General features: G+C 36.6%; 1 protein-coding gene across 1 annotated transcript; it reads right to left on the bottom strand.

Annotated features, from left to right (window-relative positions):
- Positions 1–9,924: 9,924 nt before the first annotated feature.
- On the bottom strand, positions 9,925–19,502 carry LOC132631887 (pre-mRNA cleavage factor Im 25 kDa subunit 2). The gene is made up of 7 exons (XM_060347613.1): positions 19,275–19,502; positions 18,049–18,094; positions 15,219–15,312; positions 15,044–15,117; positions 10,928–11,014; positions 10,521–10,631; positions 9,925–10,296 (listed from the first exon to the last, which is right to left on the bottom strand). Exons 1-7 carry the CDS (start codon positions 19,391–19,393, stop codon positions 10,225–10,227), a joined length of 603 nt encoding a protein of 200 aa, XP_060203596.1. The 5' UTR covers positions 19,394–19,502; the 3' UTR covers positions 9,925–10,224.
- Between the last annotated feature and the right edge of the window lie 392 nt (positions 19,503–19,894).

Genomic DNA, 19,894 nt, shown 5'->3' with positions numbered 1-19,894 from the left:
ACTATCGGTACATCTATTGTTTTAACATCAATAGTATTATTTGATGTGTAGTAGTTAAAATACTCTAATTTCTTATGTAGGGAGAATGTGGTTGTTGCACCAAATTATTGGCAAAGACCTGCTATGGATGGTCCGGACTATTCGAATTATATAGTGACATCATCCAGCGATAGTGAGGAAATACCTAATGAGGAGGAAGGCGTATCTTGGGCGTAGGCGTGCACATAAGATAGTCTACGGCAATTGGGAGGGCTCTTTCAAGAAGTTGCTAAGATACATGGCGGCTCTACAACACTTCAGTCATGGTACTGTTGTTGAATGGAAGCTCAAATCGAAGCCTAGTGTGCCTGGTAATATTTTTGAGTTTGTGTTTTGGGCATTCAAACCATGCATTGATGGTTTTGCTCATTGTCGGCCTGTAATATCAATAGATGGAACACATATGTACGGGGTATACGACATAAAGCTGCTAATTGCAGTTGGAATGGATGCAAATGGAGCTATATTCCCTCCAGGTTTTGCAATTGCAGCTAATGAGAGCATTAGTACATGGGGTATGTTTTTGGACTACTTAAGGCAACACATTATTAAGGATCGCATGAGAATATGTGTGATCTCAGACAGAAATGCTGGCATATTGCACAATATGTTCAATTTGCAAGGGTGGCAACCACCCTTTGCCTACCATCGTTATTGTTTAAGGCATTTGAAGGCAAACTTCTAAAAAGCATATCGAATCCTAGTACTTTGCAATTAGATGTGGGCGGCTGCAACAAAGCATCAGGAGAAGAAGTTTAACCTGCAGATGGACATTATTAGGCAGGAGAATGAGGAATCCTTCCACTGGTTGAATGCAATTGATAAAGACAAATGGACATTACACCAGGATGAAGGTAGGCGATGGGGTATGCTTACAACAAACAGCTCCGAGTCATTCAATGGCTTGTTGAAATCTGCACGGAGACTACCCGTCACTGCAATGGTGAGAATGACTTTTAAGTAGGTTGTGGAGCGGTTCGTCAATAGATCAAAAGAGGCCAAAGCACATGCAGCAGCAGGTCTAAGATGGATGTCAAAACTGTTCGAGTACCACAAATATAAGGTCAGCAACATGACCGGATGGAGTACAACTCTGCAGAGCGTATATTTGAACTCACAACAAGTGTGCACCAAGGTAAAGGAGGTAACGTCCACACAATTTGTGAGATTTCAAGAACATGCACATGCGGCAAGTGGCAATCATATCACATGCCATGTTCTCATGCTTTCAAGTATTTTATCGCAATGGGAAATAACGCCTCCGCGTACATGGCTGAGGAATATACAGTTGAAAATTATGCAAAAACGTATGCTGAAAGGTTCTACCCACTTGGTAGTGAGAGTTATTGGCCACCGGATCCATTTTCAATGGTTGTAAATAAAGCATTTATCCGTAAATTCAAAAGGAAAGCATACTCCTGTATTCATAATGAAATGGATGTTCCACCGGGGAGGTACACTTGAAAATGCTCATTTTGCAATTATGTTGGTCATGATAAGCGCAACTATCTCTTACGGCATGTTGGTCAAACTACATCTCGCGGTGGAAGTATCTCTCGTGGTGGAGGAAACTTTCGTAGTGGTAGATCTAGCAGCGGTGGCACATTTAGTGGTGGTGGCACATCTCGCGGTGGTGGCGGAAGATCAACTCAAGGGCATTAATTGATGAATGTTTTTTAAGTTTTTTTCTTTCTTTGATGATTGTATTTTAAAAAGTTTGGGTTTCTTATTAATGAACAAGTTTAAGTATTTTCATATTGTTATGAATGATGCAATTTAATTATTTTGAGATTTGTATGAATGCTGCAATTTTGACTAAAAAATAGTAAACTTAAATCTAAATTTAAGTATTCATAAAGAACTTAAAGCTAATGATACCAAGCCTTCAAACAAAAATGGCATTCGAGCATTTTTCAACCACTAAAACGGTCATCCGAAGATTTTCTTATCCTTGATGTATTGAGTCTATCTTATTAATCGCACAAAAATAAGTAGGGTTCTATATAAAATATTGAAGTTTCGGGATCCCGAAGCATGATTAATCTATGGTCAAAGTACGTTAAAAAGTGTAATGAAAGAGGAGTTAACCAAAAGGGCCAAAAAAAAGGGACCCCTTTAGCGCAGTAATTTACTGCGCTAAAGGCAGTTTTGTAACTTTTTTTTTTGTTGGGGTAGTTTGGTTCAAAAACTTTTTCTGAGGTTATTTTGGTTCCGGACTCATTCTAAAGGCTCCCACATGTGGGACCTAGGGAGATGGAGATTGTGTATTTGTAAATAAAATGTACATTTTATGTTAATATTATATTTTATTTTATTTTGGTATTATTTTCTTAATGATAATTAGTTATCTTAGTTTTTATTGTCGTTTAATAATAACTCGTGCGATGTCCTAAATTAATCAAAACCCCATAAAATAAAACACTTAAACCTAAAGATAACAAGTTTCTAAACAAACAAAACTTATTTCAAGGCACTTTACAACCCCTAAAATGACGATCTAAACGTATAGGTATACTTGATGTGTTGAGCCTACATTATTGTTCGCAGAAAAACATATCAGGTTCTATATAAAATATTGATATTCCAGCGTTTTGAAACATGATTAATCTTTGATCAAAATATGAAAAAATGTGAATTTCAAAACTTTTGGCCAATGAACAAAGGGTTAGGGCCGTTTTATTAAACCCCTATTGCGTACTAAATTAGTGCGCAAAAGATACTTATGTCTTTTTTTAATGAGTTATTCTGATCTCAAATGTCACTTTTGAATCATTTAAGTTACGGACTTCATAAAAAATTGCTCATGCTCCGGATGTCCGGCCCTTACCTTGGCGCGAGGTGGGAAACTAAAAAAATATCTCAAGATGGCGTTTGGCGTGAAATGATTTGACATTTAAAAAGAAGTTGAATTCTAAAGTTGATGAAACTTAAAAAAATATAGTTGAAAATTAAAATGAGACGTGACCCAAAGTCTGGGTGTGGTCCTCTTTCAAATATAATCGTCTCGACCAACGGGCGCTCTAAGTCGACTCGTGGTATGGCGGTGCACATGTACATGATGCTTGGTTTCTTGTAGGAGAAAATGTCATTCTTAAAGCCCGTTTGGATTGGCTTATAAGTTGTTTATAAGCTGTTTTCAGCTTTTTTGAGTGTTTGACTGGCCAACTTAAGTCATTCTATGCTTAAAATAAGCTCAAAAAAATAATTGGGCTCATTTAACTTAGTTTATCTAAAGCAGCTTATAAGCTGAAAAATAAGTTAGAATATCCCAATTTATTTATTTTAACTTATAAGCTTCAAACAGTTTATAGGCATAAGCCCATTCAAACTCTTAATTCGGTACTTGCTAGCTCTTTGTCACTTAAATAAATGTCAATCATCACAATAGTAAGTGGCCAATGATTAGGACACTCACGTGTTTGCCAGTTTGACTTCTTTTCTTTTTCCTTTCTTTTTCTTTTTCCCTTTGCTTTCGCGTTTTATTTAATTTTATTCCAAATCTCTTTATCTTAACATCGCTTTATTTTTATATAATGAAATATAATATTAAGCATAAATTAATATAATAACACTCAAAAGACGACTAAAAATATAAAAATGTGAGATAAATAATGAGTAAATATACATATTTTTGGCTGAACATTAAATGTCCCGTAAATTAACGTGGTCCTGCGTCATTATTGTTACATAATATCCTACTGATTACTGAAAGTGAGATTCTAATGATGACGCACAAGAACAGATACCTTTTGGTGGAAAGCGAGTACGATATTTTAAACATCAATCATATGTATAATCAAATCTTTTGAGGTAGCTGGGTGGTGCCATGTTTTATTAGAGTTAAAGTAGTTTCGATTGAGTATGTGAACGTATAATTAATAGTGATTATGTTAACGAGTCATAGATAATCAACTTTAGGAAAGTCAAATTGGCTATTTTCATAATCAAAGTGAAAGAGGCAGTGTGACTGTGACATACAGGTACAGGCGCGCGGACGTAAGCATGTGTACCCGCAATTTGTTGGTACTTAATTAAGATAAAATTATATTCCCTCTGTTCCCTTTTAAGTTTTACCTAACATAATAAGAATAATTTTTTTACGTGTTTACTTTAACAAATTAAAAGAGATTTAATTATTTTTATAATTTTATTCTTCTCATTAAGTAATTATTTTCTAAACTAATTGAAATAACAACGATATTAGATTTAGATTTCTAAAGTATCATTAATTTAAAAGGATAACTTAGTAAATTAGTATAGAGTTAATTAATGATTTTTATAGAGGAGTGTTGAAAGCAAACTGAACAAGTGAAATTTTAAAATCCAAAATTTATAAAGAGGTCAAAATATCGATTATATTGTCTTTTTCATAATTCTCTTGCAAGAGTGAAGTGATTAAGAGAAATTTTACCTCAAGATCAACCTGAAGTGTTGCTCGACTTTCTTGAAGATAGCGGTGTTCATTAAATTACAAAAATCGATTACGTGGTGACAAATATATAGAATATGAAACTTCGGTGCATAAAGGTCAAAAGAAATATAATTTTAAATTTTAAATGGAAGCGCCAATAAATTTTGGCTCTAATTTCATCTCTGGAATATCATGCGAGAATAAGCCTTTTTATTTTTCGTTTGCTTTCGTATTCTCCAGTGTCATAAATTTTTTGTCGGTGCTTCTATTTGCCAAATAAGAAAAAATAATTAATTTGAGCTATGAGATCGATCAAAATCTGTGTGGAAAATGGATAAAAAGAAACATAAGCGTGCAAGTAATTCATATTGCGTCAAATAGGAGGGCCACATGATGACGCCACTTAGGCCACGCCATAGTTAAATTACTACTCCCTTTTTGACTATAATAGAATCATAGATTAAAGTAGAAAGACAAAAGGAGAAACAACTGTGAAATTATGATCAACAATCTACAAAAAGAGAAGAGTGTTTGCTTTTTTTTAAAAGCGATTTTATGTATATTGGAACTTAAATTTTGTGGCCAAATAGTTTATTAGGTGTAACTTTACTATTTTATGTGTATTGGAACTTAAATTATGTGGCCAAATAGTTTATTAGGTGTAACTTTAGCATAATCTTAATTAGCTCACAAACTTTTACGAAGAAAATTAAACTAGGATACGTCAGAGTTTAGAAGTACATATTTTCTCGTTTTAATTGAAATGAACAATAAAGTAGTACTAAATACTTTTTCAGAATCCTTCCGATTGCTTCAATTCATAGCTAACACTTCGTTGGCCCAACGTACAATTTTGGTTCAACATTAGGTTTAGACTTTTACTTAATGAAATTCCCCACTGCGTTAGTCGATGTTAAAACTGTCGTTTTAGCTATTCAAAGGCGTCAAAGGGACATAGGTCAAGTGTAAATAAAGCAACAATCATTTTCAAATACTAATTAACTACTTCTTTCTATATTTTAATTTTTTTGTAATTTATAGTACTTTGCTTTTTATTAATTTTCAAATATAAATATTTTGTTTTTCAAAAATTAGAAAAAATTGATGTCTGAATTGAAACCTCTTCCGATCCTTCGTTTTGAAAAACGAAGTATCTATAAACTGTTTAATGGAACAAACATTTGGCAGCCCGGACCCCCATTTAGTCTGCCGTTAAAATAAGAATACGACTAATCTTGATTAAAATTCATATAAGTGAACACGAGAATCGAGACACCTTATACCATAATACCAAGGGGTATCCGAGATATCTTCGTCAGAAAATACATGTATGTGAACATAGAATCGAGACACCTTAATATTTTTTTCCTAAATAACAAGTGTTGTTTGTACAATACGCTATCGCTTGAATAATACAAAAATAAATATTAATTTAAGACAAGAAGTAACGATTTAAGATCTCACTATCCCTAATTCAAACCCATATAGAGCAGATGGGTTGTCTATAGATTGTAACTGCTTATATGAAACCATGTTTATATACCTACCTCAATACACCGCATCTGAAAAAGAGGAAACACTCACCTACGACATGGATACTGACAAGGATTGACCAACAATAATACCATTCATATTTTAGTAGCCAATGCAAATGCATGTACAATTCTAGTCCTTCTGCAAGAAGTGTTTTTGCTAAAAACATTGACATACATGCATATATTTATAGAGAGAGAGAGAGAGATTTCTTTTAGGAAATAATATGTATACATAGATAGAGATCGATGCAACTTAAAGTAATATTACTATATAATAGAAAGCAAACGTTAATTAGAGACAAGAAGTAATTAACGCCTTAGACCGTCTAAAATTTCATACCCAAACTCACATATAAACTAAGTTGTGAGATACTGTAATTATATAGGTTGATATCGCTTACATAAAATCATGCGCCATTAATTAGTAGCAAGTAGAGCTTTATCAACTCTTTGTGCATGTCGTATATATGTTTCATGAGTCAAATTCCATGTTTAGGGTTTTCTATCCCACCCACGCAAGGTGAAGGGCCACTATTATTATCATATTCAACTGCATTTAATCGATTGTTAAAATAGCTACATTCAAATTGTTCAATTTTGAACGTTTGCCAGCAGTTGAACATTAATAAATTGAAAATAAACGAAATTTTCTATTTCAAATTCGACTGCATACTTTAATATAGTGATTTCACGCAAATATTACATTAGTAGCTTATTTTCTAATCCATGTGAACTGGATGGGTACAGTACGTAGTTGTCATATCTCCAATCCCCCTTTTTTTTTTTTTTTTTTTTTTTTGTGGTTAACTTCAATAATATAGTAGAAGAGACTACACTTCAAATGTCATCCATACTTTAAACGGACCACATTTTTATATTTGGTTGGTTAGAATTTTTGGAAAACATTTTCTTCGGGAAGACAAATTCCTTAAAAATGAGGAACATGATTTTCCTAGTGGAAGTAGAAAAATAAGTTCCACAAGGACATTGATTGTGTCCTCCCTGCCCTCCAACACACCTCATGCATCTTCGCTTCCACCCCCCTATTCCCCATCCCACCAACGCACACCCCTACCCCCACCTCCACCTCATATAGTATTAGTCCATACAAATACTTTTAGCATGATATTTTTCGCTTACGTATGGTACACAAAAAAATAAGTAAGAACCTTACTTATTTTCCTGAAAAATATTTTTTTTATAGAAAACATTTTCCTTCGTACTGAACACACTATTAGCAGTAACCCCAAATGTCAAATTAAAGTGCTGCGAGGTAATCCGAACAAACTCTTTAATTAGTATTGCTGGTATAGACTAAAGCTGGAATTTATATCTAAACTAATTCTAAAGAGTAATTTTTTTTTCAAGCATATATAAAGAAGTTAGCACGCATACATATACCTCGGACACAATAATGCTTATGCTCTCGTAGAATTATATTTATATATCTATATATAGCCTTTGATAACATGAGAACTTAACCATACCTAACAAAGATTTAATCATATATGATTTTTCTCGATAATACCAATATTTTAGAATTCAGTTATTTGTCTTAGCTTTCGACAAAACATATATACCCACGGTCAATTAGTTGAAATAACTTGTAAAACAGTGAGGGATCTTGATACTTTGTTTGGTTGTAGTAACTTTTAGGACACTCTAAATTTAAGTTATATACACTGTCAGTATAAGGAACTTTTATATCATGGGGTCAGTGGCGGAGCCAGGATTTTCATCCAGAGGGTTAAAAAATTCTAAAAGGTAAATATACGAGGAAGTCAGGGGGTTCAACATCTATTATATATACATAATAAAATAATTTTAACTTTGAAAATACACTATAATTTTTCACCGAGGGGGTTCGACCCTGGACATACAGCTCCGCCCCTGCATGGGGTCATTTTTCATTTATTGTATCAGGTAATTTGTCTTATTTTAAACATTAAAAATCTCACATTATAAGAAGGTTTTACCCCTAGATGTCCTTTAAGTGGCCAGATATATATGTGTATATAACTTACACTCTTCCGAGTTTCATTAGCTCGGAAGTTTAATATCATGGAAATTCTAGACCACAAAAATTCAGAATAATATAAGTACGTAACATGGAGGTACCAAAACCTAGTAAAGTACGTACGTCGTACAATACTACGAACTAAGAAGAAATAGGCTTTCTTTTTGGTAATGTAAGAAGTAGGCTATCATTGCATGCATCACCCAACTGCAACTTCAAAAATTAAGTTGTGAAGAATATAATATGGTGAATTAGTACCTAATGCAAAATGTAATAATTAATTTTAATTAGCAGCCATCAAAAACAATCAATTTCCTGTGCTGCCAAAAACAAGAGATTCTGCATATATGGAGCACACATGGTATTGATATCAGATAAAATATGATGTCCCAAGAAATAATGTTGTTGATTTTTTTTTCTTCCATGTGAATTAAATATACAAGTTGTCTAATAATTAATTGGATCGCCTAAACTAACTAAGTCGTTAGAATATTAGCAACCAGTTTTATTCTAAACACTTGTAAGTAGTTGTAAGTAATCATAATTGAAGTGATGATCAAAGAGGTACGTAGCAAAGTGACTTCTGCTTCAGTATGATCATACGTTCATTAATTTTGTCAAAATGAAGAACTTAATGAAAATCAGCGACGTACAATAATACCTTTAAGAGCAAATGAATTTAGACATGCAAATTAGCTACTCAATCTTAATATTCCTCCAAATAGGATTCCGCTGATTAATTTTTTGTAACTGTTAGATTTCACATCGGTTGGGATTTAAAAATGGGTCTTTTTATATGATGTAGACCAAATATTCACCTCATAAGCTAGTTGGAGTTGAGTTAGTCTCTATGTCCATTTCCTATCATGGCATTAGAGCACATATTCATCCAAATTTCTTCATTTACCCAATATTGGGCCCATATTTTATATTGTTTACGCTCCAATCCAATCCTAAACGTACTAAGTGTTAAGTCTTACATCGGTTTGAAATTTAAGAATGTTTCCTTTTATATGGCCTTAAATAATCTTCACCTCATGAGCTAACTTTTTCTTATTTCTTATCAGCACCTCCAATGCCACAATTGAAAGCAAGGCATATAGTGGGCTAGTCGCTCCCGTATCAGTGAATGATCAAAAGAACGTAACTGAATTTTGCAATTAACTTACTTTGGTAAGGATTTAACTGATATTAGTTTAACTTTTGTGCACTCTAAGTGTGTATAACTTAATTAAATCCTTAATTTTTCTGTTTTGACTTTTATCACTTGTTAGGTAAAAGAAATTTTCCTGGCAGGTCTATATATGATAATCTTAGAGTAAAATGTGACCTCTAGTGGTGCAGCAATTGATGTCATAAGAAGCCTACGAGTAAGCAATTAGAGAGAGCACTGTCCTTTGAACACCAACCATGAGAAGTCAAGTAATTAAGCAATAGATGAGTCAACGAGCAATTGATTTATGCAAATTGACATGTATACTACAAACAAAAGTGCCCTGTACCAACTAAAGTGGTAGATTTAGTAAGGTTCGAACGTCAACGCTGCTGTCGTATGAAGTACGTTTCAACTAACTAAATTACAAGCTTCGACAAATCTGTACATGCAATAGATTCACTATCTTGGGAGCGAACGGAAAGACAAAACCTTTACATGAAAGGAAAAATGAAATTAGACAAAGTCCAGTTTCATTGAAACTTGACGCTAGGACAAATTTATGCATCCAAAAATTTTCCTTTTGAAGCCAATACAAAGGAGTCTTCAATGCAGCGATGCAAATGACCTGGATCTCATGCAATGGAATGAAAGTGTGGCACAAGACTGCCCAAAGCTCAAACTCAAACTCAAGAGGCGGTATCCTTGGGAGATCACTAAGTACAGCTATGTCCAAGAGCCTCAGCAAACAAATGAAACGTGGCAGCGCTAATCCATCTAACATGTCAACATTCTAATAAAAAAAAAAAATACAGGGCAACGAGTAAATATTGTACATTACAACAGACAGGCAAACAAGCTTTCAACAATACACCTATGATGTCCATCATAAATAAGCCAATCGAAAACAAATAAACATCCACGAAAGTCGGTGCACAGGCCTATGGGAAAAGAAAGAATCACGTCAGTAAATAGGGTGATCATTCTCAAAATATAGGGCCTCAAGTAAAAATCTTATGTCTTTTGCGATTGTATGCCAGAAGGAGATCCTGAATGTCCATAACCTAATCTACGGGTGGATCATGTTGAATTGGAATCTGGAAAGCTGTTGAGGAATCGTGGATATCACAGGTCCATATCTCTGCAATGAGTTGAAAGAGCATCAACAGAATGATAAACATGTACCAAGATGGTTTATATAAATGCATTCTCAAAAAAAAAGATATGTTTACAAAAACGGTGTGGGTTACAAGCACTTGAGACTGCCACTATTCGACACAACACCGACTGCTAAAGGACTTGTAGGCACTCTACTAGGGACAATATATGATGCAACAGGGAAGATTAATGGTTAATTGGTTATACCTGAACATTGTCGTAAAGTTCAAACAATGGCACTGCAAGAAGCTTCAGATTTTTTGGGACAGCAAAGTACTCTCTTTCAGATAGATGAACAACAAAAAGCTTCTTACACTCCTGCATGGCCCACGAAAATAATAAAAAAGAATCACTCACCAAAAAAGGAACCAAGGCCCTACTCAAATAATATGATGATTCAACTTTTGACATTCAACCCTTCAATCATGCTTGGGTAAATGTTCAAATATACGTAGGGACTTGAATTCCTCTGTGTTCTGAAAAATGGATATCTGTTTTCTCCTCCAACAACCCACCTCCCCCCCCCCCCCCCCCCCCTCTCTCCTTTTTTAAATTAAATAAAAAAAAAAAAAAGAGAAATCAGGCGTCTTACGAAAGCTTTAATAAAACTATACCTTGGGTTTTGTTATGTGCGGAGGACAGTATGGATACATTATAGTTTCAAAGTTTGGCCTCCACCAGATGGCCACACACTCACCCACCTGCATTGATAGAAGTGAGATCACAGCACAAGGCATTAACTAATATTATAAGAGAAATAGATAAAACACTTGAACGACAATCAGTGGCTTGATAAACAGAACCTCATAGGAAGCTATGAAAGCTTGTCAAGAGATTAATTAAATAGAAATAGCTTGTGTGAGGTAAATAATAAGTTCAACGTATGGCTGTAAACTAAAACTCTCAAGATCAAGAACTATAGAAAGCCCATTACATTATTTGGTGCCAAAGGTAGTGCCCAAAAAGGAAAAAAGAGGAAGGTGTGTGTGTGTGTGTGTGGGGGGGGGGGGGGGGGGGGGGTGGTGCGGACTTTAGCTTGACTCATTTGACATTAGCTCATAGATAAACAAAATATTCTCCATTAAAACATAGTGACAGCCATGAAAATATAATGTCATCTTTAATCAGATTTGCTAAGGATTTAAAAACAGAATTCTCCAGCACTTAGCCACTTATAAGGACAATTTTTTCAGACAAAACAGGTCAACAACAACAACAACCCAGTGTAATCCCACAACGTGGGGTCTGGGGAGGGTAGAGTGTACGCAGACCTGACTCCTACCAAGGTAGGACGGCTATTTCTGAACAACCCTCGGCTCAATAGAAAGCATAAAAAGAGGTCAGATAAGGCCAAGAAATTCAAAGCGATATGAAAATGAAAATAACGAAAGCAACTAGGCCATGATGAAGCAGTTTGCAAAGGGGCAGTAGCTATCACAGATAAAATAAGATAATCAAAGTACAGAATAACAGATAGTAGCAGAAATCAAAGCACAAGAACTTATATCGCGATAATGTGACTACTAATATGCAAGGATAAACGATACTATCTACTAGCCTTCTACCCTAATCTGAGTCCGCCATACCCTCCTATCTAAGGTCATGTCCTCGGTAAGCTGTAACTGCGCCATGTCCTGTCTAATCACCTCTCCCCAATACTTCTTCGGCTTACCCCTACCTCTTCTGAAACCATCCATGGCCAACCTCTCACACCTCCGCACTGGGGCATCTGTGTCTCTCCTCTTCACATGTCCAAACCATCTCAGTCTCGCTTCCGGCATCTTGTCTTCCACCGAGGCCACTCCCACCTTATCCCGGATAGCCTCATTCCTAATTCTGTCACTCCTGGTGTGCCCACACATCCATCTCAACATTCTCATTTCGGCAACTTCCATCTTTTGAACGTGAGAGATCATAACTGGCCAACACTCCACCCCATACAACATAGTCGGTCTAACCACCACTTTGTAAAACTTATCCTTAAGTTGTGGTGGCACCTTCTTATCACATAGCACTCCGAAAGCGAGCTTCCATTTCATCCACCATGCCCCAATACGATGTGTGACATCATCGTCAATCTCCCCATTGCCTTGTATAATAGACCCAAGATACTTGAAACTACTTTGCTTCTGGATGACCTGGGTACCTAGCCTCACTTCCACGCCAGCCTCTTGAGGTGCTTCACTGAACTTGCACTCCAAGTACTCTGTCTTGGTCCTACTCAACTTAAACCCGTTAGACTCCAGAGTCTGTCGCCAACCCTCCAGCTTAGCGTTAACTCCGCTACGAGTCTCGTCGATCAGGACTATGTCATCCGCGAAAAGCATACACCATAGCACCTCACCTTGAATATGCCGCGTCAATTCATCCATCACGAAGGCAAATAAAAACGGACTAAGAACTGATCCTTGATGCAACCCCATCACAACTGGGAAGTGCTTTGAGTCTCCTCCTACCGTCCTTAACCTCGTCTTGGCTCCCTCATACATGTCCTTGATCACCCTAATGTACGCCATAAGTACACCTTTAGCCTCCAAGAATCTCCATAGGATCTCCCTTGGAACTTTGTTGTAAGTCTTTTCTAGGTCGATGAATACCATGTGTAAGTCCCTCTTCCTCTCCCTATACTGCTCCACCAGTCTCTTTACAAGATAGATGGCTTCTGTAGTTGAGCGTCCCGACATGAATCCAAACTGGTTCTCTGAAATAGATACGCCTCTCCTCACCCTCATCTCCATCACCCTTTCCCACACTTTCATAGTATGGATTAGCAGCTTGATACCTCTATAGTTGTTGCAACTCTGGATATCGGCCTTGTTCTTGTATAGAGGGATCATTACACTCGACCTCCATTCTTCGGGCATCATTGTCGTATTAAAGATGACATTAAACAACCTAGTCAGCCACTCCAAACCTGTCGAGCCCGCAATCTTCCAAAATTCTCCAGGAATCTCGTCAGGTCCGGTCGCTCTTCCCTTGCGCATCCTACGAACATCACCCTTAACCTCCTCAACCTTAATACCCCTGCAATACCCAAAATCGTGACGCCTCCCTGTATGTTCTAAATCTCCCTACACAATGTCCCTGTCCCCTTCTTCATTCAAGAGTTTGTGGAAATATGACTGTCATCTCCGTCTAATGAGAGCCTCTTCTACCAATACTTTGCCATGCTCGTCCTTGATGCACTTCACTTGATCCACATCACGTGCCCTCCTCTCCCTCGCCTTGGCTAGCCTGAACAATTTCTTATCCCCGCCTTTTTCCTCTAGTTCAGCATAGAGGCGTTCAAAAGCTGCCGTTTTTGCCATCGAAACCGCCAACTTCGCCTCCTTCCTCGCTATCTTATAAAGTTCCCTATTCATCCACTTCTCTACCTCATTCTCGCTTTCTATCAACTTCGCATACACTACCTTCTTTGCTTCCACCTTCCTTTGCACTTCTCCATTCCACCACCAATCCCCTCGATGCCCACCACGACTAACTGTCGAGACCCCCAGCACTTCCCTAGCTACTACCCTAATGCAACTAGCCGTTCTATCCCACATACTGGTCGCATCCCCACTACTATCCCAGGCCCTCACAGCTTGCAATTTCTCTCCCATCTCCAGGGCACTAGTCATGGTCAAACTCCCCCATCTGATCCTAGGCCGATCACCTACGACCCTCTTCTTTCTCGTCATCTTGATCCCTAAATCGATCATCAAGAGCTTATGTCGGGTTGTAAGGTTGTCGCTCGGGATGACCTTACAGTCTTTGCACAGACCTTTAACACCCTTCCTAAAGAGTAAAAAGTCTATCTGAGTCTTAGCCGCCGAACTACGGAAGGTTACCAAGTGCTCCTCATTCTTTGGGAAACTCAAATTGACTATCACGAACCCAAAAGCTCTTGCGAAATCCAAAAGTGCGTCTCCTCCTCCATTCCTGTCCCCAAAGCCAAAACCTCCATGCACATCATCATAACCCCCCGATATAGGCCCGATGTGCCCATTGAAATCACCTCCCACGAATAGCTTCTCAGTAGGCGGTATGCCTCCCACTAACTCGTCCAAATCCTCCCAAAAGCGCCTCTTCTCCTCCTCGCCTGCTTGCGGCGCATACGCACTAATGATGTTCAAAGTGAGCCCTTCAACGACCATCTTAATCGACATCATCCTATCAGTGACCCTCCTAACCTCTACCACCTGATCCCTCAATTCACAAAACAGGTCAACAATAACGAGACCAATAAAATATTTTTTTATGCCATTTGTGCAGCTGCTAAAACAGACTTCAAAGTAGACCCGTTTTCAGGTGCAAACTTCAAAATTATGTTCAGTGTTCAGCGAGCTTTCACAATTATACCATTCAAAAGATGCCCAAAATCATCCTCATTCCATTTCTATCACGTCATAAGATCTACGGTTGAGTAAACAGTCATGCAATGAAGCATGTTAAATACCTTCACCCCACCTACTTTTATTTGTTTGAACAACCGAGAAATCCCCCAAGGCACAACTGCCATATGGTTTGAAACTCAGTGGACAATGGCCCCGACCCACTATGCTTCTCCACTTAATTACTAGGATTTTTTGCCTGCAGAGAGTTCACACTTATGAGATACGCCTAACCACACATCATGCTTCTTACCACTAAAAGCCATGGGTGCCCTTCACCCCACCCTTTTTTCTCCTTTGTCTTCCTCCTACGCAAAAGAAAGACATTACCAAAAGGTCAAACACTCAAAAGTATACCTGCCAATTTGGCTGAAGGCCAGGAGAATTAGCTGCGAGTTTACTAGAGAGTTTCCTTTTCAAACCCTCGATTTCTGCACAAAAAAGTAGAAAAAATAAATGTCAGTATCCCATGTCAAAGCTTAGCAAAAAATTCATGAAATCCAGGGAAAAACAAAAAAAAGAAAAAGCATACCGTTCTCTCCTGGCTTCAGGCGTCCACCTGGAAGTTTGCAGAATGTGTTACCAATTTGCAGAAGAAGAATATGAGGATGATTGTGTTCTTGTACCTGTGAATTCCAACCACAAGAATTGTACATCATCCTAATTTTACTCGACAGAATCAAACCCTCAAATTACAGAACCAGCTTCTAACTAATCAGCTTGACATTTGTGCCAAAATTTAGTCAATTACTAGGTATAAATCGTCTCTTGTATAAAAAATAAAAATAAAAATAAAAACTCTATATAGGTCTAAAGATTCTTTATGGAAAATAATTAAAAAATGAATGTGTCAATAGTATGAACTATCTTTTAAAACAAGTGAAAGAAGAAACAGCCAACAGACGATCTTAAGTGGACGAGTACTCCTCCTTTTACAACTATAGACAGTTTGAAATAAAGTTGAAACTTAAGTTCCTTCAGACCTATAGTTTTTCCTCTCATTAAGAGAGTTTGAGACCCATTGATCGAGTAGTTAAAAAACAAAGTTGTAAGGAAGCAGGGATAAAGCTGACTGTTAAGGTGGGTAGTAGCTGGGATTTGATTCTGAAAATGGAATATAAAGCTCTAGCTGAATTAGAAAAGGTGAGCACATATGTGGTAAGGTAATGGAAAGTAGTGAGTAGCTTGAGACCCATTAATCATAACTCTATAAACAGAAGTTGCTCCGAAAAATGATCTCCCTTAATGTTAACATAGCTATCAGCATTTCCCTGTTTCAACAATTGCCAGGGAAGACTGGATGCTGGTCTAACCCATTTTTTACCTTTTGACATATGTTAAAAGCTAAATTAGTTTTCTGTTGCACATCTTTTGATCAGAATTTAAAGCTTAATAATCAGGTTAAACTATGACATTTGCGTGTAACAACCTCATGAGATTCTTATTCCAGACATAGAAGTTTCTCTTGTAAGGAAAGAGAGCATTTGTTCTCTCACTTTCTTCTTCTTATAGTTGAGATATTTCTTCTCATCCTGTGAAATTTTTTCCCATTACTTACTTCTTAATGTTTAAATCCAGTTCCACAGCATATTTATTGTCTACAAGCACCCTGACCCAGCACTAAATTTGAATAAAATCCAATATTCCCTTAAGTGAACAGATTGACAGCAGTTTTAGAAGTTCTAGGTGCAAATTGTAATCGACCTAAAATTAATTATCTAGTGCCCAACTCTTGATCCATCTGAACCCATGAACTGGACCACTACAAGAAATTCTATTTTCTTTTCGTTTTTTCAGATAAGGAACACTATATAGTATTTTTTGAACTTTTCTGTTAATATAAACTTTTTCAGTAAATAGCTACAACTGATCAAGAAGCAAGCTATATAAGACATAAAATGCTGCTGGTGACCAGATATAACTCTCTTCAATTATTCCTGGGATGGGAAGGAGTAGTAGGCCTTGCTTCAAATTTGATAATAGCCAGCTTAATGAACTGTTGATAGCTATACTGACTAAGATAGCTGAAGAACAAAGGTCAATGTCCACTAACCATTGTCCAATCCACTTAACAATGCAGAAGAACTCCTATTGAGTCATATGATTCTTCTTCTCCCATTAGCTCGTATATAAACCAGTTTTCCTAAAAAGATCTCTTTTCCCCCAATTGAAGTAAACTGGTTGAGAAAGTTATATTGTTTCACTATTTACTTAATCTCTCTCCTGAAAGAACTTTTACACATACCCCCATATCCCACTTTTTATGATACTTCGTATTTAGGGAGCCAAACATCTTTTTCTTAGAGTACCACTTTTTGTGCATTGTTTAATTTTCAAATATATAAAGTTGTAATCTAGAGTCTAGACTATCTTTTAGTATATTTTCTAATTATCTAAATTTTATTTCAATAAGATTAAGAATTGATGTTTGAATTGACACATAAAATTAGAAGGTTTGGTCCTCGTGCTCTAAACCCCTTCATTCTTTTCTAAACGAAGGGAGTAACATTTATGAGATCCAAATGAAATATTTTTTAGATGATTGGAAGATGGAAAATGAAACTAGAGAGAGAGATATGTACTGAAATCAGTATACTTCCTTTAGCATGGCTATCCATATAAAGAGGCCAAGAGAACTTGAAGATCTGGAAAGCTACTATCCAGATCACGAGTTCTTATACTAGTAGTTGTTCTGATATGAATGAAAGTAACTAGTCATGGATAAATACATGTGAAGATTTCTCCTATAACACAGGAAACTGATCTGAAAACACATGATCTCTTGCAGAAAGGAGCTACAAAAATGGCAGCTAATGGAAATTTAGAAATATAATGAAACAGAGTGGAACTTTAGTTCCCATTCCGACTCTTGTTTTCTTAGTCAAAGAAAATCTTAGACAGATAATGGAAGGGTCATATACTTCCAGCACAAATATTTGCTTAGACATAAATCTCAAAAATCTTATGCATACAAAGCTCTGCAAGAGTATTGAGAATGCTGAACGTTTCCTTTTTCCAAAAGTAATGACAAGTTGACAACCGTATATCTTCTCAAAAAAAAAAAAAAAAATTTAGGCTAAACAAGGAATAAAAATCTCAATATCAACTGAACCAAAATCACAATTACTGCATCAGAGCGAATATATGAATCAAGCACATGGTGGAGCTCATTTATTGCAGCTTAACGCTAGCTAATCAGTTCGTGGCAACTAAATGTGGCAAAACAAACTATAAATAGAAACAATATAAGGCAAAAATTGAAAAAGGTAAGCATGTGTTGCTATCAACCAGAAAATGATCATTTTTCTTAGATGGAAAATAGGAACATGATATAAGTCCATATAAAGGACGCAAAAGCATACCAGGAGAATTCCTTCGACACTAGTCCTCATGCCCTCCTTCATATAGCTGCAAACCACATCATAAACAACTGATGCAAAATGGAATTTGAGAAGAAAACTAGCTAAAAACTAAGCTAAGATAAAGCTAAACTAGATAGAGCTAAAAGATGATTTTCATTGATGATTCTATAAAATGGTTCCACCAACAGAATATATACTAAGGAACCCTAGCTAGCTAATGGGTCTAAAAGAAACTACTATAATAAGAATTGGGGTAAATGCATGATTTAAAGTTGATTCGGCAGGACATGGCGTTACTCCAGCTTACCGAGGACATGACCGGTGATAGGAAGGGGTGGAGGTCGAGTATCAGGGTAGAGGGCTAATGGGGGGCCGCGAGGTTTCCTTTCTCGTATTAGGAGCATTTTTATCCTGCTTCTATGCGTTGGTCTTGTCTATCTTTGTTATTTTATCATGACTTCGTTGCTCTTGCTATTTCTCATTTTCACATGGTTTTGATTTGCTTGTCCGTATCTGACTCTTTTCCCTTGTTTCCCTTGTTTTCTTTTGAGCCGAGGGTCTTTCGGAAACAGCCTCCCTACCTTCCAAGGTGGGGATAAGATCTGCGTACACTTTACCCTCCCCAGACCTCACGTTGTGGGATCCAACTGGGTATGTTGTTGTTGTTGTTGCATAATTTAAAGAACTAAACTTAAGGTTCTGAATGTAAGTAATGAAACTTGTGTCCTCCTTCCAAAGATCAAGTTCCCAACAGCTGTGTACTGCACCAAATGCTCTCAGTACAACCACCCAAGCATTAGCTCATCTCTCATACTGTAATATAGTTCCCAAATTCATATGGCATTATTACAACAGGTTGTTAAATTCCAGTCAAGAAGAGACCGTGTCAAATTAGGCATTGGGCCTGACTCACACACCTGAACTATCAGGTGAGTTTTCTACCTGAACTATCACAAATTATTTATTAGAACACACCTCAACTATTAGTTGTTCACTTCTCCTACCTCAACTATTCAGCTAGGAAACTTGAAAAAAACGATAGTTCAGGTGTGTTTTTTATCATTAACTCTTTTATTTTAGGTGCTTAAGGATAATAACCGAAATACTATAAGTGGCCAGTGTAATCCAGTTTCGTAAGAGTTTTACCTAGGGTTTAACGAATAATTACCTGGAATAATCTAACAGAATTTCAACTAAAAAATATATATATAAAGAAGAAATTATACTTGACTTTCATACGAGCAAGGCGATCAGCTACAGAGGTGTCTTTCTCCATTTTAGGCTCCTTAGTACCAAATGTATAGCTTGACAGAGGGTATGTGTTCACAACTGATGACGTCACCATTTTCCTTCCTCTTTTCTCTGATCAGACAACTAAACCGTCTTTTGTTGAATATTTGTATTTTTCACATCTTCGTTTTCCCCCTATTGCTGTTGATGGGATGCTTCTGGACTAATTACGGGCCGGGCCTGCTTTTATTGGATCTGTCCAACGGGCCTTCCCTCGGTCCATTTTAATTTTTGTTTGGTCGGATTTGATTCATTTAAAAAGGGCAAAAGGCCAAATATACCCCTGTATTATCGGAAAAGGTCAAATATATTCCTCGTTACACTTTAGGTTCAAATAAATTTATTTTTTAAAAGGGCGTGGCATTTTTTAATTAAAAAACAAGCTAAATGATTTTTAATAAAAAATTTGTTAGCGAAATGAGTATATTTACACCATTTGTGTAACTGCGGGGTATATTTGCACATTTTCCCTTTGAGCTTTTTCCCATGAATTATATAGGAAGTTCTTAAATTTAGGGTTTTAAAATCGATTAAGATTCTACCTTGTATAAATTAT

The sequence above is a fragment of the Lycium barbarum genome, chromosome 3 (assembly GCF_019175385.1).
Source record: "Lycium barbarum isolate Lr01 chromosome 3, ASM1917538v2, whole genome shotgun sequence".
NCBI classification, from domain to species: domain Eukaryota; kingdom Viridiplantae; phylum Streptophyta; class Magnoliopsida; order Solanales; family Solanaceae; genus Lycium; species Lycium barbarum.
This window is presented reverse-complemented; position numbering and strand designations above follow the sequence as displayed.

Excerpts from the sequence above, each read along its gene's own strand:
- LOC132631887 (XM_060347613.1), bottom strand. The coding sequence starts at position 19,393 with ATGGTGACGTCATCAGTTGTGAACACATACCCTCTGTCAAGCTATACA. Across the intron at positions 18,095-19,274 it reads CTTGCTCGTATGAAAGTCAA|CTATATGAAGGAGGGCATGA; the intron begins GTATAATTTCTT and ends TGTGGTTTGCAG. Across the intron at positions 15,118-15,218 it reads CCTGAAGCCAGGAGAGAACG|AAATCGAGGGTTTGAAAAGG; the intron begins GTATGCTTTTTC and ends TTTTTTGTGCAG.